This window comes from Synchiropus splendidus, chromosome 7, assembly GCF_027744825.2.
Source record: "Synchiropus splendidus isolate RoL2022-P1 chromosome 7, RoL_Sspl_1.0, whole genome shotgun sequence".
In the NCBI taxonomy this organism is placed as follows: domain Eukaryota; kingdom Metazoa; phylum Chordata; class Actinopteri; order Syngnathiformes; family Callionymidae; genus Synchiropus; species Synchiropus splendidus.
In genome coordinates, this window is record NC_071340.1 from 23,353,874 (window position 1) to 23,376,767 (window position 22,894).

Below are 22,894 nucleotides of genomic sequence, written 5' to 3' on the forward strand. Positions count from 1 at the left end.
TGTTACAGCCTTATTCCAATATGGATTCAAATAATTTTTGTTCCTCAAAATTCTACACACAACAACCCATAATGACAATGTGATTTTTTTTTTTTTTGAGATTTTTGCAAATTTATTAAAAATAAAAAACAAAGAAACCACATGTGCACACGTATTCACAGCCTTTGCTCAGTATTTCGTTGATGCACCTTTGGCAGCACAGTAATGAAAGTCTTTTTGCATATGATGCCACAAACTTGGCACACACCTATCTTTGGGCAGTTTTGCCCATTCCTCTTTGCAGCACCTCTCAAGCTCCATCAAGTTGGATGGGAAGCGTTGGTGCACAGCCATTTTCAGATCTCTCCAGAGATGTTCCATGAGATTTAAGTCTGGGCTCTGGCTGGGCCACTCAAGGACCTTCACAGAGTTGTCCTGAAGCCACTCCTTTGATATCTTGGCTGGGTGCTTAGGGTCGTTGTCTTGCTGAAAGATGAACCGTCGCCCCAGTCTAGTCGCCTCTGTACATTGCTGCATTCATCTTTCCCTCTATCCTGACGAGTCTCCCAGTTCCTGCTGCTGAAAAACATTCCCACAGCATGATGCTGCAACCATCATGCATCACTGCTGGGATGGTATTGGCCTGGTGATAAGCGGTGCCTGGTTTCCACTGAACATGACGCCTGGCATTCACGCCAAAGAGTTCAATCTTTGTCTCATCAGACCAGAGAATTTTGTTTCTCATGGTCCAGGTGCCTGTTGGCAAACTCCAGACGGGCTGCCATGTGCCTTTTACTGAGGAGTGGCTTCCATCTGGCCACTCTACCATACAGGCCTGATTGATGGATTGCTGCAGAGATGGTTGTCCGTTTGGAAGGTTCTCCTCTCTCCAAAGAGGAACGCTGGAACTCTGACAGAGTGACCATCAGGTTCTTAGTCACATCCCGATCCCTTTCTCTCCAGATCGCTCAGTTTAGATGGGCAGCCAGCTCTCGGAAGAGTCCTGGTGGTCCCGAACTTCTTCCATTTACGGATGATGGAGGCCACTGTGCTCATTGGGACCTTCAAAGCAGCAGAAATTTTTTCTGTATCCTTCCCCAGATTTGTGCCTCGTGACAATCCCGTCTCGGAGGTCTATTGACAATTCCTTTGACTTCATGCTTGGTTTGTGCACTGACATGCACTGTCAACTGTGGGAACTTGCTGTGTGCCTATCCAAATAATGTCAAATCAACTGAATTTACCACAGTTTGACTCCAATTAAGCTATAGAAACATCTCAAGGATGATCAGCGGAAAGAAGATGCGCCTGAGCTCATTTTTGAGCTTCATGGCAAAGGCTGTGAATACTTATGTACATGTTTTTTATTTTTAATAAATTTGAAAGAAATCAATTATGGTGGTTTTGTGGAGTGGTGCAGGACATGTGTGCCAGGTGTGAGACAGTGGTGAGGTTTGGTGCAGGTGTAACAGAGGAGTTCAAGGTGGAGGTGGGACTGCACCAAGTCTCAGCCTTTCTTCTTGTTTGCCATGGTGATGGACAGATTGACAGATGAGGTTAGACAAGAAGCCGCTTGGACGATGATGTTTGCAGATGACATTGTGATCTGTGGTGAGAGCAGGGAGCCAGTGGAAGATAGGCTAGAGAGGTGGAGGTCTGCCTTACAAAGGAGGGGAAAGAAGGTTAGCTGCAGTAAGACGGAATATATGTGTGAGAATGAGAGGAAGCCAAGTGGACAGGTGAAGTTACAGGATACAGAGATGAAGAAGGTGGGGGATTTTAAGTATCTAGGCTGAATTGTCCAGGGCAATGGAGAGTGTGAGAAAGAGGTGAAGAAGCGGTTGCAAGCAAGATAGAATCATTGCAGAAAAGTGCCAGGTGTGATGTGTGACAAAAGGGCGGTGAGGCCAGCAATGTTGTATGGTTTGGAAACAGTGGCACTGAGGAAAAACATGAGGCAGAGCTGGAGGTAGCAGAGATGAAGATGCTGAGCTTCTCTCTGGGACATGACCTTTGTAGGTTTGAGAGTAGAGAAAGCAAAGGACAGGGTGAGATGAAGGAAGATGATCCGCTGTGGCGACCCCCGAAGGGAGAAGCCGAAAGGTGTTCTGACCCGAGAGACTTCAGGTGACAGTGTGGACTCTGCTGTCCAGCAGACAGCAGCTCCACTCCTGAGTCCCGCAATTTGTTGTAGCTCAGGTCCAGTTGTATCAGACTAGAGGAGGGAGAGCTGAGGACTGAGGCCAGAAGTGAACAACTTCTCTCTGACAGATGACAGAAGCGCAGCCTGTGGAAGATACGAGCGTCATCAGCAAGTGTGATTTATTTATTTAAGCTCTGTTTTGACATTAAGACTTTCATGAGGACACTGAACTTTCAGGTTACAGATAATCATCACATTCTTGTTTGAATATTTGAGGCAGTTTTACATTAATTAGAATCAAACGTGACAAAAATATTGGTGTCATGGTCTGTTAAGAGGAGATGGTGAAAGTTTTTGTAAGAAAAGACACAGTTTTATTCTGTCAAGGTGCTATTTACTTTCTTATATGATGGTGACTGATTTGTGAAAAAACAAATGCATCAGAGGGACTGTGACGTCTGATCCACAGATACAACCCACCAGGAATAGCAGTCACACCCAACCTAGTGAGCAAACAGCCCTCTAGAAAATCAGGATACCGGAAGATCCATCCAGGTGTGGACCAGAACTGGAGAGATGAGCTGATGTGTTCTGACCTGAGAGTCTCCAGGTGACAGTGTGGACTCTTCAGTCCAGCAGACAGTAGCTCCACTCCTGAATCCTTCAGCTTGTTGTAGCTCAGGTCCAGGTGTGTCAGACTAGAGGAGGGAGAGCTGAGGACTGAGGCCAGAAGGGAACCACTTCTCTGTGACAGTTGACAGAAGCTCAGGCTGTGGAAGACAGAGTCATCAATAAGTGCGACTTATTCAATGCTTAGTTTTGACTTATAGACTTTTAACATACATAAGGACAAATTTTTTTTCATTCGTGAGGGAATCATCACAACACAGTTTGAAAATATGGAACAGTTTCATATCAATCAATATCCAACACAAAAGATGGTCTGTCGCTGAGGATGAGCTCACAAAGGTGTCTGTCTGAAAAACAAGCATTTATTCTTCTGAGGTGCTGTTTTAAATGATGGTGAGCAATTTAAGAAAAACAAATTCATCAGAGGGGCTGTGGCACCTCATCCTCAGGTCCATTCCACACCAACCAGGCGAGCAGCAGATCTGATAACCACAGGTCTGGCAGCCAGGAAAGCAGAACGTTGGACCTCAGAGGTCAGAGCTCCATGTAGAACTTCATCTGATTCATGCCACTCATTCTACTGAGTCAGCCATGTCACATTGGCGAGTTAGATGACTCAAATAAAGCCCAAGAGTGAGGCAACAAACTGCAAAAAATCATGAGACCAGAAGAACAGCCCAAGTGTGAACCAGAACTGAAGAGATGTGTTCTGACCTGAGAGTCTCCAGTGGACTCTCCAGTCCAGCAGACAGCAGCTCCACTCCTGAATCAAACAGGTTGTTGTTGCTCAGGTCCAGGTGTGTCAGACAAGAGGAGGGAGAGCTGAGAACTGAGGCCAGAAGGGAACCACTTCTCTCGGTCAACTGACAGCAGACCAGCCTGCGGAAGAGACCAGCGTCATCATCAAGGTTGACTTTTTCAATGCTCCGTTTTGAATTTAAGACCTTATTTTAAGACCTGATCGTTTACATTCATAAAGAGGTAATCATATTCTTGTTTGAATATTTGAGGCAATTACATACTAAATAGGATCAAGCATGTGATACACATATTAGTGTCAGGGTGTGGTGTTAAAGAGGGAATGGTTAAGTTTCTGTCGGAACAGAAATTCCCATAAGGTGCTACAGCATATACATTTTAAATGACGCGCAGAAATTTCAGAAAGGACTGTGATGCCTCATGGTCAGGGGACCTGATCACCAGAGTTCTGGCCTCCCAGGAAGCTGACATTGGTGGACTTGTGTGGGCAGAGCTCACTGATTGTAAACCGGGGACCTGCAGGCTCGTGTCTTTGATTTTGACATATTCAGAGATAACTAATCTAACTAACACTATCCTCAAAGCCCAAGTCAGATCTGCTGTGCTGCTGCAGTCCGGCAACCTCTTGATGTTTTAAGTAGGTAATATCCAGGTTGACGGCCTTAGCAGCGTCCAACATTTGCGTCTTGTCCGAACATAGGCCTTAACGTTTTGGTCCAGTGGGTCCCTAAGTTTGAAGTGTCTCGTCTTCTTCTGGCTGTAGCCCAGGCTGATGAACTTCAAGGGGACTCAAACTACTGTGTCAGATCCAACGACAATTTTCCATGTCGCAGTGACACCACACTTTAACTAATGCCCAGAAGTGAAGCAAAAATCTCTCCAAAACAAGAAGAATAACCATCCAGTTGTGGACCAGGACAGAAGAGGTGAGATGATGTGTTCTGACCTGAGAGTCTCCAGTGGACTCTCCAGTCCAGCAGACAGCAGCTCCACTCCTGAATCAAACAGGTTGTTGTTGCTCAGGTCCAGGTGTGTCAGACAAGAGGAGGGAGAGCTGAGGACTGAGGCCAGAAGAGATCCACTTCTCTCTGTCAGCTGACAGCAGACCAGCCTGCGGAAGAGACCAGTGTCATCAAGTGGGACTTTTTCAATGCTGTTTTGACTTCAAGACTTACACTTTGAAGACAGACAAAACTCTTTTCATTCATAAAATAATCATCAAATAATTTTGAATATTTGGCAGGGTTGAACATAAATTAGAATCAAATGAGACAATGAGAAAATATAGTTGCCGTGGTCTGGTGTTAAACAGTAGATGGTAAAGGCTTCTGTTTAAGAAAAAGACACCGCCATTTATTCAAATAAGGCACAACACATCCATTTATATGATGGCAACCAATGAAAGAAAATATCAAATACATCAGAGGGACTGTGGTGTATCATCCAAAAGGTCATTTCACCAGGAACAGCAGTCGCAACCAACCAGGTGAGCAGCAGACCTGATACTCAGTTACCAAGCAGACAATGTTGGACCTGTTGTGTCAGATGCAACAATGAACTGCCATGTGGTATTAGACACTATAAATATGTTCAGAAGTGAGACAAGATAAGTGACGAGATGATGTGTTCTGACCTGAGAGTCTCCAGGTGACAGTGTGGACTCTCCAGTCCAGCAGACAGCAGCTCCACTCCTGAATCCTCCAGCTTGTTGTTGCTCAGGTCCAGGTGTGTCAGACAAGAGGAGGGAGAGCTGAGGACTGAGGCCAGAAGAGATCCACTTCTCTCTGACAGATGACAGAAGCTCAGGCTGTGGAAGAGACACATGACATTCATCATCTTTTCACCCAAACAAAAGTGAATCACTATTTTTATTAACTCCAGACAAACAATATCCAGGTTCTTCAAACACAGCTGCAGGTGTGTTCAGAAGTGTGAGAGAGACTGAGTTTTTATTCTAGTTGGACGTATGAGTTAAGGTCAGCGGTCGTCTATTTTCATGTCTCCAGTCGGTATCATCAACCTTTCTGCAGGTTCAACTCACTTCCGACAGGTCGGTCAGGCCTGTCATCAACTACTGTGTAAAATATATGTTGAGATAAATGTTTTTCAAGCAAAACAATCGATTGTATCCCGCATCATTTGTTTCAGTCTCCATCTCTGACTTTGACATAGTGGCGAAAAACCTGGGGAAATGAAATGTTCTGACCCGAGAGTCTCCAGGTGACAGTGAGGACTCTCCAGTCCAGCAGACAGCAGCTCCACTCCTGAATCAAACAGGGTGTTGTTGCTCAGGTCCAGGTGTGTCAGACTAGAGGAGGGAGAGCTGAGGACGGAGGCCAGAAGAGATCCACTTCTCTCTGACAGTCGACAGTCTCTCAGTCTGAAATGAGAGAGAGAGAAACCAAATAGCCATGTTTAGTTTACATCATCAGAGATGTTCCAGTTCAATGCACTTACAGAACTTCATTTGAAGCCTGGACCACTGGCAGCAGCCTCTCAAGAGCCTCCTCTGAAGCACAGTATTTCTGCAGGTCAAAGACACGTAGATGCTCCTCTGAGGAGACTAAGATGAAGACCAGAGCGGACCATTGAGCAGGAGACAGTTGATCTGTGGACAGACCCCCTGATCTCAGCTGCTGTTGGACCTCTTCCACCAGAGAAGTGTCCTTCACTTCATTCAGACAGTGGAACAGGTTGATGATTCTCTCTGGAGACACTTTCTTGCTGATCTTCTTCTTGATGAGCTTTCCTGTGTCCTGGTGGGTCCAAGAGTGAATTCCTGTCTGAGTCAACAATCCAGGGAAGAGGCTCTGGGTGGTCGGCAGAGAAAGACCCAGAAGGAAGCGCAGGAACAGGTCCAGATGTCCATTTGAACTTTTCACAGCTTCGTTCATGGCTCTCAGGTAGAACTGTTCCGTGTGGAGTTTGTTTCTCAAGAGTCTTGGCACTTTCTGTGTTTGTTGTGAATCGAGCACATTGACTCCTGAGTTGAAGAACTTCAGGTGGACATGAAGAGCAGCCAGGAACTCCTGGAGACTCAGGTGGATAAAGCAGAAAACCTTGTCCTGGTACAGTCCTCTCTCCTCTCTGAAGATCTGAGTGAAGACTCCAGAGTAAACTGCAGCAGCTGTTATGTCGATGCCACACTCTGTGAGGTCTGATTCATAGAAGATCAAGTTTCCTCTCTGTAGCTGCGCAAAGGCCAGTTTTCCCAGAGCCTCAATCATCTTCCTGCTCTCAGGATCCCAAACTTCATCTGTCCCAGATCCTCCATGGTACTTGAGTTTCTTCACTTTGGCATGAACCACCAGGAAGTGGATGTACATCTCAGTCAGGGTCTTGGGCAGCTCTCCACTCTCTCTGCTCTTCAACATGTCCTCCAGAACTGAGGCAGTGATCCAGCAGAAGATGGGGATGTGACACATGATGTAGAGGCTTCGTGAGCTCCTGATGTGAGAGATGATGGTGGTCTGCTCCTCATCTTTGAACCTCTTCCTGAAGTACTCCTCCTTCTGGAGGTCAGTGAACCCTCTGACCTCTGTCACCATGTCCACACACTCAGGAGGGATCTGATTGGCTGCTGCAGGTCGTGAGGTGATCCAGAGGCGAGCTGAGGGAAGCAGCTTCCCCTTGATGAGGTTGGTCAGCAGGACATCGACTGAAGTGGACTCTGTAGCTGCTGTCAGGACTCGACTATTGAAGTCCAGAGGGAGTCGACACTCGTCCAGACCGTCCAAGATGAACAGAACCTGGACTCCTTCAAAGCTGCTGAATCCGGAATCTTTGGTTTCAGGAAAGAAGAGATGAACAAGTTCCACCAAACTCAACTGCTTCTCTTTCAGCAGGTTCAGCTCTCTGAAGGTGAAAGGAAACACAAGGTGGAAGTTCTGGTGGGCTTTGTCTTCAGCCCAGTCCAGAGTCAGCTTCTGTGTCAGGAGGGTCTTCCCAATGCCAGCCACGCCCTTCGTCAGCAGGCATCTGATTGGTCGGTCTTTGTCAGGTGAGGCTGTAAAGAGGTCTTCTGGTCTGATGGTAGTTTCTGGTCTGGTCTGGGTCCTGGCTGCTGCTTCGATTTGTCGGACCTCGTGCTCCTGGTTGACCCGGTCTGTGCCCCCCTCAGTGATGAAGAGCTCTGTGTAGATCTGATTCAGAGGGGCGGAGCTTCCTGCTTTAGCAACTCCCTCAAAAACTCTGTGGAACTTCTTCTGCAGGCTCCTCTTCAGTCGTCCTTTACACCCTGCATCAAGACTTCCTGAATGCAAAAAGAAGTTAAATGAAGCGCGAGATTCTTGAAGGTGCAGATGATGCGTTTTTACAGGCTGAAATCAGAGGCAAAATGCGCTGTTTTCACCCGCGTGTACGCAGCTCCAGCGACAGAGCCAATCTCCTGGAGGTCTGTAATCGCTGGAACTTCAGGCACACAGGCGAAAACAGTGCATTTTGAGCACTTTAACGCGAATAAAAGATGTGAGGAGCTCATGATTCAAGTTCAGAACATTGCCCGGTTTGTTTCATGACAGCAGCACTACACCAGCGGCTTAAAGACGGTGCCGTTTATGTGTGAACAACATTTATTTTACTATCTATTTTTCTTCTTAAATTTAGTGGGTGTTGCTCTATAGTCCGTAAATTACGGTACTTCAAGCTCAAATCAACCTTAAGATTCAGCAGGTTGAAGGTTCAAATCCTCTTACTGCTCAACAGACGATCAGCAAGCTCCTCGTTCTTCATGCTCCTCAGGATGTTCACAATGTACTTCAGGAATGCTTCTCTGCTGCACCTCATCTGCTCCTCTTCACACATCAGTTCCTCCTCTTCCTCATCATCCAGGTGTGTCTGGTCATCTGGACTGAGAAACCTGTGGACTCTTTTCAGTTCCCTTTTGACCTGAGTCAGGACGATCATATCCAAGTGCTGAAACACAAACATGTGACCGAGTATGACCAACAAAAGCCAGGATGCTGCTCTCACATTTCCAGGTCTCAGAGCTTCCATGAAGCAGCAGCAGCTGATGCACCGTACCCGCATTGTGGAGTCCACATCTGTCTCATGCTGCTGGACATCTGAGATCAATTGATCTTCTCTGTGAAGAACATATGAAGAGAGTCATCTATCAGTTGACATTAACTTTCACATACTTTTACACTCACCTCTTATCTAGCGACTCCTGCGCACCTCTGAAGTCAACGCCTCTTGCCATTGACCAGTCACTCTGAGAGACACAGGCAGCTCGAGGTCGAGGCTGAGGTCCAAGTCCAAGATCAGATGATGGAGGTCGCTTTGAGCTTCACACACATAGAGGTTTCTGTGTAAAATGATTTAAGATATTTGGAGCTCATGAAGAACTACTTAATCACCTCACCCTCACCTCAGAGCTTTGATCTGGCTGTGATGATCCTCACCGACAGAGGATGTAGAGAGAGGAGCTTTGCCTTCCTCATCAACACCTACACACAAACACAACAGTGGTTTAAAATCAGGTAACAATTTTGATCAAAAAACAAGTATATTACATGCTTCAAACAAGAGGTAACACTTGCGATGTGATTAAAAAAAGGTTGCCATCAGTGGATGTAGAACTGATCAGACTGATTGTAGTGGGACAGAAACTGGAAAGAACTATGAAAAATATCAAAGAAATTAAAAAGTTGTTGTTTTACTAACAAGCATCAAAGAACATGTGATGTGGGTTGTCCAACAGGTTGAACAGGTCATGCAGTCATGTGCTCACACCTGATTCACTGTTGCATGTCTATTGCATCAGGTGGCAACTGTTCTAAATCTTAAAATCAAACAAGTCAAACATTCAGATTTTACTGTATTTTCTTGTATTTTGTGACCAAAATAAACAAAAGTCCACTTCCACTTCTTGTTTATCCACTTGCCTCATGATAAAACTCCTGGTCCTTCTGTGGAATATCAGAAGGTCACTGACCTCTTAGCTGTTCTCCTCTGGTCTGACCCTGCATGTCCACGTTTGATGGGGTGAACTTTTCAGCCGAGCTCTGCTCCATATTATCCGTACTCATGTGAAAGACTTGCACAAATGACAACAACACGCCCAGTACCAGCTGCAGCGAGAGGCAAGAGAGAAGAATGTCGTTTCCGAACACTTCCTTGTCCTCATAAGACTGAGCACAAACAATAAATAAAACAACATTTGACATTGACACATTCAGAATCAATAAGAAGCAATGAACCACTCATACTGTGAATGACACTGGATCCAAACTTTTGTTTGTCACATGTGTGTGTGGATCATCTGATATTTCTTTTTTTTGTCGTCTGAACTTTTAAAATTGGGTTTTACATGTCAAGTAATTGTTCATTCACATCAGCAAATAGAATTGTGCCCCTCTTTTAAATAATAAAACAATGGGCGAACTTGGAATTTCTATTCAAGCATTACTGTATTGGTAAAAGAAAAAATCTTGACTTTTTGTTCAGTTTTGTTGTGTTTTTTCTTTGATACTTACCCACGGTCCCGAACTGATCCACAAAAGGGCCACAGTGGGTGCTGCTTTTTGTTGCTACTGATCAGGAGGATACCCAAACACCATTCATTTAATTGTCAGACTGGTGTTGCTTGTTTCAGATGACACCTGATTGGTTAACCAATGTTTGCTATGTTTGCTGTTTCATTGGATTAAAAACTAATTTATCCTTAATAATTACTCAATTATCGATCAGTTCGAGACTTCCTTTATATACAGTGGTACCTCGGTTTTCGAACGCCCCGGACTTTGAACAAATCGGAGTTCGAACAAAAATCTTGCGATTTTTTTGCTTCTGATTCCCAATGAAAATCCAGAACTCGAATGCTCCCGAAAAAAGCCGGAAAAACATAACGTGCGCGCACTGACCAGCTGACCCACGACGCGCTTTGTTATTGTGTATAACGCAGCCTCTGTATGCAGACGTGTCCCGTTAGCTCAATTTTCTGACTGTTTTTTCTTCATATTGAGGTGTAAAACCTTTCCTGTCTCCACACTGGACCGTGGTAGAGTGTCACAGGGGAGGTGCTGGAGCACTCACTCCAGGGTTTGATGTCCTGTTGTGGGCTGGAGCTGGGACAGGGATGAGGCGAGTCTGGGACAGAGCGTGACTTGGTTTATGACTTTGTCACAGCCAAACTGCACAGAAGCGCACATTCAGAGCTGGACACGCACCGGGCACCTCTTCACTTCTGGAGAGACCTCACTCACTCGGCAACCCCTCCCACATGCAGCGGCCACACACATAGAGGAACAGCCACCTGCAGCAGACACTCTACATTCACTCCTACAAAAGACTATTTTAAGGCTTGGAACGCATTATTGCTTTTTCCATTCATTGTAATGGGAAAAATCGATTCAGATTTCGAACAATTCGCTTCTCAAACGGCTGTCTGGAACGGATTGTGGTCGAGAACCTAGGTACTGTACTATCTTAGTCTTGTCTCGATCTTGATACTCTCCCTCAACACCTCCTCAGACAGAACCATGCTCAAGTCCTGCTCCCAACAGATTTCATTTCATTGGGGGATTCATTGCCCAACAGATGAGGCAGACTGTAACAATGTGATCTAAAGTCCCTGAGAACATGAAATGAATGTCAAAATAAAGCAGTGGTGGGCGTGCTAGGAGAAGAAGGAATACTCCAAATGTAACTTTGAACTTGCAGGCATTTAAAGAAAATACTTCTAGAAAGAGAGAACTTATGTGAATGTTAACTGAAATTATGCAAAAGTGTCTGCTGTTGTTCTAATGCCGCAGTTGAGCCAAGTTTCACAAACATTAGTGAGAAGAGATGGAGAGAAAACATGACTGACGGGGGCCAGTGGTTATCATTATTGTCGTTTAAATAGCGTTTTAAGTTGCAGTAGCAGACAGAACTTCCTACCAGAACTTCAAAACTTGAGAGCAACATCAAGCCACTGACCTCTTATCAGCGCTCCTCTGGTCTGCCGCCATTTGACCACCTTCGATGAGGCGATTCTCTTTAGCCGAACCAGCTGCCATTTTAAAACCAAGAACCCCTTAAATAAAATAACATATGTCTCAGTTTTTTTGGAAGTGGCATGCATGACTTCTTTATTTATAATTTCTATCTCCACTCTTTCACTACGTAAAACGAACCTATTATTTGTATATATATATATATATATATATATATATATATATATATATATATATTATTTTTTTTGACATCTTCCTGATTAATTGTGATTATTTATCTCATATTTATTTATTTTTGAACATATAGTTTTGTTTTTGGAAACCGGAGGCCTCAGACCGAAATTTCGTTGCCATAATACAGTGATATGTTTTTATGCAATGACAATAAAGAAAGTCCAAGTCTAAGTAAGAGGCGGCCATTTTGCTAATTATGCTAATGGTATCTAACTTCGTACACACAAATATTTAATGACATATTTTGGTGCAAAACAGCAACACAACAGTGACTCAGTTGGCTAACAGCACGGACATCAACAAAAAAGTAAGTAAGCAGTGTATAATATAGCGTTGACTATAAAACAATACAAACCAAGCGCGACTTCGGCGGTTTTCACGTCACCGTCTTGACGAGGTTGCCTTCAGTTTTCCATGAGTTACGATGCAGCATTTTAAAATGAATCAGCAAGACCATTTCAAACATAGTATTTTGTTTTTAAACGACAATTAATAACATTGTTATTTGCTGTCACTCACGCAGAACGACGCATGAAGATGTTTAGAAAAAGGACGCTGTCACTTTAAATGAGGTCAACGTTCACTTTCCCACGTGGTTACAACATGGCCGCGTTCTGAGTTTCTGTTTCGCATCGGGCTCTAAACGAACAGTCCCCAAGTTGTTTCGTGTCCCTAAGTTGACGACGCTTCTTGTGTCTTTTGGACCTGGAGGTAGGCAAGTGTTTTTGTCTGGCTGTATTAATGTAACTGATGCAAACTAAAGACGCGTCTGTTAATCTAAATGTCAATATGTAATGAAGGCGAAACGAGCGTTGACTGTGTATGAATGTTGTTCGTTATGAAATTGTATCCTTTTATTTTTTTTAATCATGTGAAACCGAGCCAAAATACTCTCACGGATAAATTGCGAGCAACAACAGGTAGTTTGTAACCGAAATAATAATAATGCAACATGGTGAGTGCAGCTTCTATGTTCTATTTTAATAGCATTTTTCCAGCTGGCAGAGTCATGGCTGATGTGAGCAGCAGCCCCAAGAATGCTGAGTTCCAAGGGGAGACTCCTCCGCCGCTCCCCAAAGAAGCCACAGAGGAAGAAACTCCTGATAGCAACTCAGACCCCAGCCTCTTCCGCTACGTCAAAGGAGACCTGTTTACCTCTGAGATCTACAAAGTAGAGATAAGGAACCTCCCCAAGTTTGTCGGTTTCAATGACTTAAAGAAGTTCCTGTCCAAACACGGCCTCAACCCGCACAAGATCAAGCTGTTCGGCCGACAGACGTTTGCCTTCGTCACCTTTAAGAATGAGGAGGAGCGAGACAAGGCCATGAAGATGGTGCACGGGATGCAGTGGAAAGGTCAAGTGCTGACCGTCAGATTGGCCAAGCCCAAAGCAGACCCCATCCTGCAGAAGAGAAAGCAGCAGCAGCAGCAGGAGGAGGAGGGGGGAGATGGAGAAGGCCGTCCACCTGCCACCAAACGCAAAGAAGCCGGAGAAGAGGAGCCGCTGAGTGTCCAGATCGCGAACGTGGTGACGCCTCTGTGGAAGGTGCCGTATGAGGAGCAGCTGAGGAGGAAGGAGCAGGAGGTGGTTGCGGTTCTACAGCGTCTGGCTAAGTGAGTTTGAAGAAGTGGGGTTATAGAACGTACTCTGTGAGCTGGTTTACGTCATGCGATTCTCTTCTTCTCAGAGAGATCGGCAACACCAACAAAGGCATGCTGCCGTGGCTCTTCGCCCAGAAAGAAAAGTACAACAAAATGTGTTGTCCTCTGGAAGCCATCTGTCCGTCTCCCACACAGGTGCCCCTTCTGCTGACACGCTCAACTTTAGCTTGCTATTGTAACTTTACTCCGCTGTGTTTGTCAGACGGAGTACAGGAACAAGTGCGAGTTCCTCATCTCAATGGGAGCAGACGGTCAAGACAAGACGGTGGGCTTCCGTCTCGGCAAATACAAAGGAGGCTCCTGCGCTGTGGTGGGTCCTGCGGACACCTGCCACGTCTCTGCTGAGGCCAAGAAGGTGGTCAGCCAGTTCCAGGAGTTCATTAGGTAGAAATCAGCTTTTGATAAAGCACTATATTTTATAATGTATCTGGTAAAAAAAAAAATCATAATCTTAGCCTCTAATGTTAGTGGGAGGCCAAAGAAGGTTCTCAACGGGAGCTGCCTTAGAATAGAGCCTTGAGGAACCCCACAGTTGATCACACTTTTCACTGACGTGAACCACTTTGAACGTGTCATGTCAGAATCTAGTAAAGATTTTGCGATACTGACCCCTTCAGGGCAACACCATATTCCGTCTACAGTCCGGAGACCTATGAGGGACACTGGAAGCAGCTGACCGTTCGGACCACCAGGACCAAACAAGCCATGGCGATGGCTTTCTTCAACCCTCAGGTGAGAGGAATGACTCGTCACTAGTTTCTGATATCGGTGCATCAGTTGTAAACATTAGCAAGTCTTGGATCACCCTAAAGGTGACCCCCTTTGTGCCTCCAGAAACTGGAGGAAAAGGAGCTGGATGAGCTGAAGGGTTCCATGAGGACGTACTTCACTGAGGGGCAGGGGAAGGACAGCGGGGTCACGTCTCTGTACTTTGTCCGGGAGGGTCAAAGGTGAGAAACAAGAATGTATTGACAGGAACCGTCCGGTCAATTTAAATGTGACCTTCCAGAACCTCCCCAAACCTGGAAGACCTGCCGTGCGAGCTGGTGGCCGGTGAGGCCTGCATCCGTGAGGAGCTGCTCGGCCTCACCTTCCAAATCTCCCCACACTCCTTCTTCCAGGTCGGGATGATAAAGTACTTATCCAGTACCTTCTGTGGGTTGATGATGCTGAGGCCTTTATACTTGCAGGTGAACACGGGAGCAGCGGAGGTCCTGTACTCTGCCGTGGGCGAGTGGGCCCAGCTGGACCAGGACAGCACGGTTCTGGACGTCTGCTGCGGGACAGGAACGATCGGCATCTCTCTGGCAAAGGTTTGGATTTAGACGACTATCAGAGGAGTTCAGTTGTGTCACGGTGGTCTCTTCCTCCAGAGGGTGAAGAAGGTGATAGGTATCGAGCTTTGTCAGGAGGCAGTGGAGGATGCAAAGGTTAATGCCAAACTTAACGGTAAGAGAGAGACCAGTGTGTTGCTCACCCCTCAGCAACTTTGCTGTTGGTCTGGTCACAAGTCTGAATGTAGCTACACCGTTTTTTAGCGTTTTTTAAAGCACGATGACGACCCCTGGTGGCCTTATATGAGATCGTCATGAGTCGCATTTAAACACTTATCACACAACATGCTTCAAAATAATTTACCTGTTCTCTGCTGCTGAAGGTCTCAGTAATGTGGAGTTCCATTGTGGCAAAGCTGAAGACGTGTTCCCAAGCATCCTGAACTCTGTGGTGTCACCAAACGTCACGGCCATCGTGGATCCACCTCGGGCAGGCCTGCGTGAGTGAAATAAAATGGCTGCTTCTCTCCCTTCTCTACACGTTGGTTGAGAGAGCTGTGGTCCTGTTTCCAGACTCCAAGGTGATCCTGGCCATCAGGAGGGCGGAGCACCTGAAGAGGCTGGTGTATGTTGCATGTAATGGGAAGGCTGCCATGAACAACTTCATAGAGTGAGTGTCAGGCCGACAAACGTTGCTCTCGCTCACCTGATAGTAGCAACAGCGACTCCCTCTTCAGTCTGTGCAGGGCTCCGTCCAACCGAGTTCACGGCGCACCGTTCCGTCCGGTGCGAGCCATGGCGGTGGATCTCTTCCCTCAGACGATGCATGTGGAGATGCTGCTGCTGCTGGAGAGGATCGACTATGACGCACAACAGAAGACTAGTGACAATCCAGAGGAGAAAGCCTGCTAGTTTCTTAGGTCAAAATCTAATCTCAACATAAAACAGGTTCAGTTGAAAACATTTGTCATGTAATCTTTTTTTTTTTTAAAGAATCAAATTAAACAAAATTTCAGTTTGTACTTCTGAGTACTTAAATCATTCCAGTGTAACACATCCTCTAGTCAAGACATTTTATTTTGCATAACAAATATCACAGAAGTCAGTTTGCAATATTTACTTCAATTCCAGCGAAGAAACATAAATGCAGTATTTCAACTTGAGCACGCACAAAGCAGAACAGACACACTAAATAAAGCACATTCTCGTCACTACGCAGATCATGTCGTGTAGAAAACAACTTGAACACACTGCTGTTTTTTTTCCTAGCGTACAGTTGCAGCACAAACGTCGATAGAAGCTTTGGTTTCCATGTTTTCACCTTGTCGAAGGAAAGAATCTGACTCAGTAAAACGTCACATTTAACGGCCACAAAATTGAAAAGACAAAGTCCCGTGTTTTATTTCCCTGCTCATGCTGCAGAGTCTTCAAATATGTTGTGGATGGACAAATGCTAAGTTTGTACAGGGGGCTTGTGTGCGCTGCGCGTAGCCCTTCGTGAAATGGATCAACTCCAGCAACAAGATGACTTCACCAGAATAGAAACATGAGTCAGTACTGAAGTGGACAGAAGAGGGCGCTGTGCAATGGAGCTGAAATAAATGCTTAAAACTATCCCTCCAGTGATCTAGGGACACAAGTGCAGAATGAATCAAGTTTGCTCCTTCTATTTTAAACAAAGACAAATTGAAGCTGAGGACGCATGAGAGCCGGGGAGAGTAAGTCTTCTTCATAATCTCGAGGTGAGCGCTCGATAAGGTCAGCGACGCGCAGACAGAGGGTTACATTATTTGAGGTCAAACGTCCACAGTGCAGAGGGGTTCGCTCCCCGGCTGAGCCGACTCCATGATGGTCATCTTGGGTTTCTTCCTTGTTTCCTCCTGCAGAACCAAAGGAAAAGCTGTTTCAGCTGAAAGGTGACGACGTGAAGAAGAGCTAGATTTGTGACTGACCCTCTGCTTGGCCAGTTTCCTCATTTCCTCCTGCAGTTTGTTCAAGATGTGCAGGTTTGGCTTGTTCTTTTTGGCAAACTGTTGGAGCTCGATCACGCTCTTGTCGGAACTCTCCTGAAAAGGACCATTGGGTTGAGTTACATTAATGCAACTTGACCATTAAAGTGATCAAAAGTTGCGGAATTGCCAAATGGAAAAACCTCCTGGCAAAAGAGGCTTGCATGCAGGAGTTGACCGTCATGTGACTGAAGGAGAAGGCTTGACAGGAAAGAGAACAAGTGCAGTAAACAACTAAAGAGCCAAAATACAAATCACGTCTGACGTGTGGAAGAGACAAAACTGAACGGCAAACATCTCCCACTTGAGCTGCGCTCATTTACCACATGCCAGTTCAGATGCTTTCAGTTGAAAGGGAGCCCACCTTCTTCACCATCTTGTTGCTCTCCCTGCCGTACATCCGCAGCAGCGAGCCCCAGTTCTTGACGTGCGGGTGAAGCATCTGCAGGATCTTCTGTGAGGCCAGTTGCTTCCCCACCCTCTTGTTCTTGCCTGAAATGACAGGGATAAACGTCACTGTGTGAACATTCACAATTGGAGTTTAAAAAAAAAAAAAAGTCTACTTACACCATCCACGCACTGTGTGCTTCCCACATGTCATCACGTATTCACTCTTCTGGTTTTTCCCTGGGATCACCTCAAACTTAATGTTGGTGTCCCCCATTCCATGATTCCTGCAGTAACACAAGCAAGCATGGTGCTGGATTAGACACACTTCCAAAGCAGCTGCTGTGTAGTCAGAACGCTCGGGGAGGTCAAACCTTTTAAGGCACTCGTGAAGAATCTGATAAGGAGAGAGGAGTCCAGCTTTGTTGGTCAGCTCATACACTCTGGAGTCTTCAATACTGATATGGTTAAAATACTGCCGGCAGAGAACATGGAGGCGATTAATGTGGGGTCATACGGAGGTCCTCTCTTTATATTGCAGATGGAGGAATACCTCAAGTTCGTCAGCTTCAACAGGCTTCTCATCGGCTGTCTGCTTCACGAAGTCAGGGATGAGGATCTCCAGTGTGGCTCGCGCTGAGTTTGGGACAGACCGGTCAGTGAAGTGCTCATAACAACTGTATAACGCACAGCAAACAAGAATCACCTGCTTTATTCTTGGCAAGTTTCTTGCTGCTCGCGATCCCTGTGCCATAGGTGACGCCGTCTATAATGACCGACGCTCCGAAGGGTTCACTTGGGTTCTCTGTGGGAACATGCAAATCACTTAACACCAGAGAGCCAAGGAGGATCCGAGCAGAACACGGAAAATGGTGAACTTACCACATTCAAAAAAGTTGTAAACAGGGCGAACCTTCAGCACGCGTTGCATATATTCATGCAAGATGCAGACTTCCGACTTCCCGTTTGGGTTGATGACAAATTCTAGTCGGAAGAGAAATGATCCCTAGTAAGTTCACCTTCATGACAAAATGAATATATCATAAAACACAGTGCAACGTCCCTCCAGTCAGGGTGTTGCATTCAAGGATAGTGTCTACTGTGATTATACAGTGTCGACTTTCAACAGCGAAACCACAGTCCATCTCATCTGAAACAGATCCAAACTAAGCCACCCTGTCCTTGAGCCAGTTGACCATTCGGTACAGCCCTTTGAAAGGCACAGCACCTCAAGATTAGGCACTTGTCAAAGAGCCAAAAACCCTTTCACTGATAAGCACACGCTCCGTGTATGTGGGTTACACCCGTGAAAATGCACACAAGAGCAATACGTTTCTCCTCTAAAGCAGTGAAAAAGAAAACACTGCAGACACACCTGTCCTTCGCCGTGGCAGCTAATAAAAATATTGTATTGCCTCATACACGGGGGGAGATGGAGATCTCACATTAGATGCATGAGACAATAACGTCCCAATACCTTTTTTGGTCGGAGCATCTTGGACTGACAGCGTGATGAGTTTCTGATTGGCAGGCAGGATGGGTCTTTCTGACTCTGCCTGCTTCCTCTTCATGTCTCGGTTGAACTGCCGTCGCTCTGCCCAGGTGCGAAACTTCTTGACTGTCACTTGTTCAAAGTCGAAGCGCTTCACCAGATAATTACGAAAATCTTCAAGTTCTGAATGCAAAGAAAGGAAGTCCTTTATAGGCAACATTTCACTGGTTAAGACACTGAAGTCAGACAGCGTCCCACCTATAGACTCATCTTTGCAGACCTCCACCTTGGCCTTGACTTGCCCGAGGGCCCCCTGAGCTGTTTCAAAAGCAGGAGTGTTTTTGGGCTTGGTCACACCAGCAGCATCCACCACATCAGAACCCTCATCGGCATTACTGGATGTGGGCGCAGCCTCCTGCTCCTGAACAGCCGCGTCAGAGCTCTCAGCTTCACCATTGGACTCCTCACTGGGTTTCACAGGAGACTCTGTCGAAGTCACTTCACCGTTCATCTCCTTCTCTTCCTGCTCCTTCATTTTCTTGTATTGAAGGCAAGGGATGCTGCTGGTGGGAGGGTCGTGTTTCTGAAATGCACACCATTATGCATGGGTCACACTCCTTTTATATGAATATCTGACCAAAGCATGAAGTTTGTGAAACAATTGTTTGACATTTAGCTGATCAAGCAAAAATATTCCTGGCATTTTCCTCAGCAGCAACAGCCTTCTCCCTGTTCCTGCCCCAAAACCACTTCACCGGGAGTGAAATTATAATTTCGGTTCGGACATCTAGTCCTCTTTTCGGCATCTATTTTTTATAAGATTAATAATGACTGTGTTTGTGACTTCCAAAACAAAAAATAAGGACATAAGGTAAAGGCAACAAGCCCAATTTGTAAAGATAAATCTCCAGAAAAAGGCTAGGCTAATTTTTTTGAGCAGTAAAGATGAAGGACAGTCAACGTCTAATGTTTTCATTTCATCCAATAACGTGGTCCCACACTAATACTTGAAGCTGAAAGGCTGCCCAACTTTCATCACCTTACTAAATTATCTCCTGCATCTTACCCGGATACTGCCGGTACCAAGGAAGTACGGCCTGGACCAGGTGACCACTCGGGTCTCCCGATGCAAGTACACAGGAATGCCAGAGTTGTGGAATGTCATGATCCATCCGTCTGGCAGCGGCTCAGTGGGTGGACGCCCTCGACCTGATATTGAACATAAAATAAATGTTGAGCGAAAAATGTTCAGCAGTTGATGTGTGAAGGGGGAAAGTATACTCACATGCGAGTAAAACAATCATATTCATCTTATACGGACACTTTTGGTTAGGCTAGAGCTAAGAATTACAGCTCACATATTCATTGAGTTTTAATAATTCAGAGTAGATGAAAAACACATCTCAGTCACTGCAATATCCTGGCGTATAAAATCCAAGTTTAATTTAAAGTGTAACACACAAATACCAATAGGGACCAATAATCTGATCAAACACAATCACTTGCTCTGATTCTACTGAGAGGCCAATACTAACCTGTATGAAACTCCATTTCACTCACTCAACCCGATAAAATGCAGCAACAGGCCAGTATGTTAGACATCTAAACAACTTGTAGGTAATCAGGCTGCGTACGATCAAGCACCTGACGGATGCCAATGTTGTATGACAACAACTACTGAAACAAATCTACCACTCACTCTTCAGCACCGTCTTAATTTTGGTCATCATGGGCTGAACGTTTCCTTCACCGTCTGATGCTTGATCGCTGTCGGCATCAGATTTGTCCTCCAACATTCGCATCTTTTTGGGAACAGGCATGCCCTCCTCCAGCAGTGCGTCAACATCATTGTCAAAATCCTAGAAGAGTCAGTGGTTAAGGTGGGTGGAGGGGGGGCAGTTCACCAGACAGAGGGAGAACCAGATACACCACAACAGAACAGTGCAATACAGGAACAAGCACAGAAGACGGAACGATTAACACAACTGTTTGATGGAGAAAGTGCACCCTGTGAGGCTACTAAGAACTCAAGATGTTTAAAGTCAATTTCCTTAAAATACAAAACAATAACTTACAAGTGTGAGCTCATCTTCTGAGCTTAATACTGACCAATAATAGGAATAAAGTAATGTAAAAAAATGCTATTGTGTAATTCAAGTCTACAACACTTAGCTGCATTACTCACTATTGTACTATGTTTCTACCATTAGTGTCTTGTTTAAAGCAAGTCATGCGAAAAATAAACCACAAAACTGCCAAAAATGGAGCGTATGCAATCCTTTCATGGACAAGCAGTGAAAAACCAATAGTGTGGTGTGTTAAATGAACATGTTGCTTTGAATTTGAGACATACCATATCATAGGCCATGGCTTCGGGTTGAGCTATAGCTTCAGATTTGAATCCACTATTCTCTCCATCCTCAGGATCCAGGAAGTTGTCATAAAGGTCAGCCAGGTCATCCAAGACGGCAAATTCTACTTTGTTTTCAAGATCTTCTTCATCTAATTGTTTGTCATCTGTGCTCCTTGGTGCAGAGCTAGTCTGATTTAACTGCTGATCTGCTAGCGAGTCATGCAACACACCGTTCTGCATCTCTAGACTGTAGTCAGTGCCTTCCTCCTTCTCTTCACCGGTGTATAGCACCTTCCTTTCTTTGCTACTGCTACTCGTACTACTGCTGCTGCTGTTGTTGTTTTCAGTAAAACTGACACTAATTTTAACATCCCTCAGCAGCTTCAGGTCAGGTAGGAACTTGGTGACAGGGGGAGCATGGCGGGCTGTTCTGGGGCACGGTGGAAAGGGCGTGGGTCCGTCTGATTGGTGGCTACAGAAGACTGTTGAGCTGAAGTTAGGCTCCCCGTCCCCTGGGGTGTCGATGTATCCATCACCACCAGAGCTAACGTCCATTACCTCTGCGTCACTGGACGTTTGCAGGGGAGGTGGTGGAGGGGCTCTTCCCTCATCTTGGCCAAAATCGTCAGGTGGCTCCAAGGGGAGAGGTGGCAAAATATCATCTACTTCCATTGTGGCTATAGTGACAGCTTAACGCCTGAACTCACTGCAAATTCAGAGTTTAAAAAGAGTCTAACTTGGAGACAAACGTCCTTATCTAGTACCAGAACGCATGCAGAAGCACATCTCTGTATTGATCATGTACCACTGTTGAATATGCTAAGCTGACTACATTGTTCTTTTCATTAATGTAGACAGCTTTCAGAATCACTGTCTCAATTATTGGAAATCACAATGCATTCAGCTTAAGGTAGGCGCAGCGCATCCTCCGGGGGCTCCTCGGATCGCTACGATAGAAAGACAGGACAAAGGAAGCAAGGTCAGACGGTCAAAGCCCATCACAGACACCCGCGCGACTATTAACCACACACGCACGAGCAGAATTTGTTCATTTAAATTGCCTTTTCATGCAAGCATCGGGCCCTTGCTACATTTAGCATCGATGCTACGATGCGGGGGAAAAAACAGTCTATCAGATCGCACAGATGAATTGCGACTCATAAGAAAGACGAACATGACAGCAGTGTTACTTACCAAAAAGAAGGACACATATATCCCATAAAACACACACTAAAGCATTTTATTTTCCTTTAAAATCTTGACGCGGCAGGACCCTGCCTAAACTAAAGTTCCGCCATCTTGGAAAGAACGGAACGCGCAGCACTAACCGACACATGCCCCGCCCACAGTTACCGGCTTTTTTGTGATTGGCTAGAAAACATGCCCGTCATATTCAGTTGGGGGATGAAGCTGCATTTAGGTGGGAAAATACTTCTATTCAGTTCCGTTAATCGTCATAAATCAGTCAAACAATTACTTAATGATGATGATTATGACTCTGGATAAAGCGGAAACCTATATTTTAACCATATCTGCATCCACAAATTGAGGGCTCTAGACAAAGGTCAGAGTATGACCAGGTTGAGACAGAAACAGATTTAGATTCTTAGTTTTGTTACTAGAAATGACTGAAACCCATCTGAAACCCACCCACAATTTTCAGGCGTAATAATGGCTTTTTTTTTTCTGGAACCCACTTTTAGGATATCACAGGGGTCAGGGGTCATTTCTTGCCTCGAGGCGAGGATAGGATCTGAATATACTATTTCAATGGGTGTAACGGACATGTCTTGTCCATTACAGAGCATATTTAACACGATTCTTCTCTGGATTCAAACAGGGAATCTATTTATTTAGTTCTGATCTTATATAAAGATATATATATATATATATATATATATATATATATATATATATATATATATATATATATATATATATATATATATATATATACATATACAGGCAAGACACACACCAGCAATACTTGCTTTTGCCTTCCACTAATGACTAGTTCTTTAGAATTGTCGTGACG

The 22,894-nt window shown here is 45.2% G+C and overlaps 3 protein-coding genes across 3 annotated transcripts; 1 reads left to right on the forward strand and 2 right to left on the reverse strand.

Moving 5' to 3' along the window:
* Positions 1–578: 578 nt before the first annotated feature.
* Positions 579–10,637, reverse strand: LOC128761965 (NACHT, LRR and PYD domains-containing protein 12-like). Its single transcript, XM_053869625.1, has 12 exons — positions 9,447–10,637; positions 8,880–8,958; positions 8,662–8,796; positions 8,534–8,594; positions 8,206–8,425; positions 5,969–7,763; positions 5,718–5,891; positions 5,145–5,318; positions 4,458–4,622; positions 3,467–3,631; positions 2,719–2,892; positions 579–2,266 (listed from the first exon to the last, which is right to left on the reverse strand). Exons 1-12 carry the CDS (start codon positions 9,676–9,678, stop codon positions 1,759–1,761), a joined length of 3,882 nt encoding a protein of 1,293 aa, XP_053725600.1. The 5' UTR covers positions 9,679–10,637; the 3' UTR covers positions 579–1,758.
* Positions 10,638–12,279: 1,642 nt separating this feature from the next.
* On the forward strand, positions 12,280–15,964 carry trmt2a (tRNA methyltransferase 2 homolog A). Its single transcript, XM_053869633.1, has 12 exons — positions 12,280–12,393; positions 12,681–13,296; positions 13,371–13,479; positions 13,547–13,728; positions 13,962–14,076; positions 14,179–14,294; positions 14,354–14,465; positions 14,535–14,657; positions 14,718–14,793; positions 15,002–15,118; positions 15,192–15,288; positions 15,356–15,964. Exons 2-12 carry the CDS (start codon positions 12,692–12,694, stop codon positions 15,528–15,530), a joined length of 1,827 nt encoding a protein of 608 aa, XP_053725608.1. The 5' UTR covers positions 12,280–12,393; positions 12,681–12,691; the 3' UTR covers positions 15,531–15,964.
* dgcr8 (DGCR8 microprocessor complex subunit) lies at positions 15,657–22,174 on the reverse strand. Its single transcript, XM_053869629.1, has 14 exons — positions 22,054–22,174; positions 20,860–21,806; positions 20,206–20,365; positions 19,573–19,715; positions 18,765–19,089; positions 18,492–18,689; positions 17,897–17,998; positions 17,721–17,819; positions 17,568–17,650; positions 17,389–17,489; positions 17,195–17,301; positions 16,992–17,119; positions 16,571–16,684; positions 15,657–16,498 (listed from the first exon to the last, which is right to left on the reverse strand). The coding sequence occupies exons 2-14, from the start codon at positions 21,529–21,531 to the stop codon at positions 16,415–16,417; spliced, it is 2,316 nt and encodes a 771-aa protein (XP_053725604.1). The 5' UTR covers positions 21,532–21,806; positions 22,054–22,174; the 3' UTR covers positions 15,657–16,414.
* Between the last annotated feature and the right edge of the window lie 720 nt (positions 22,175–22,894).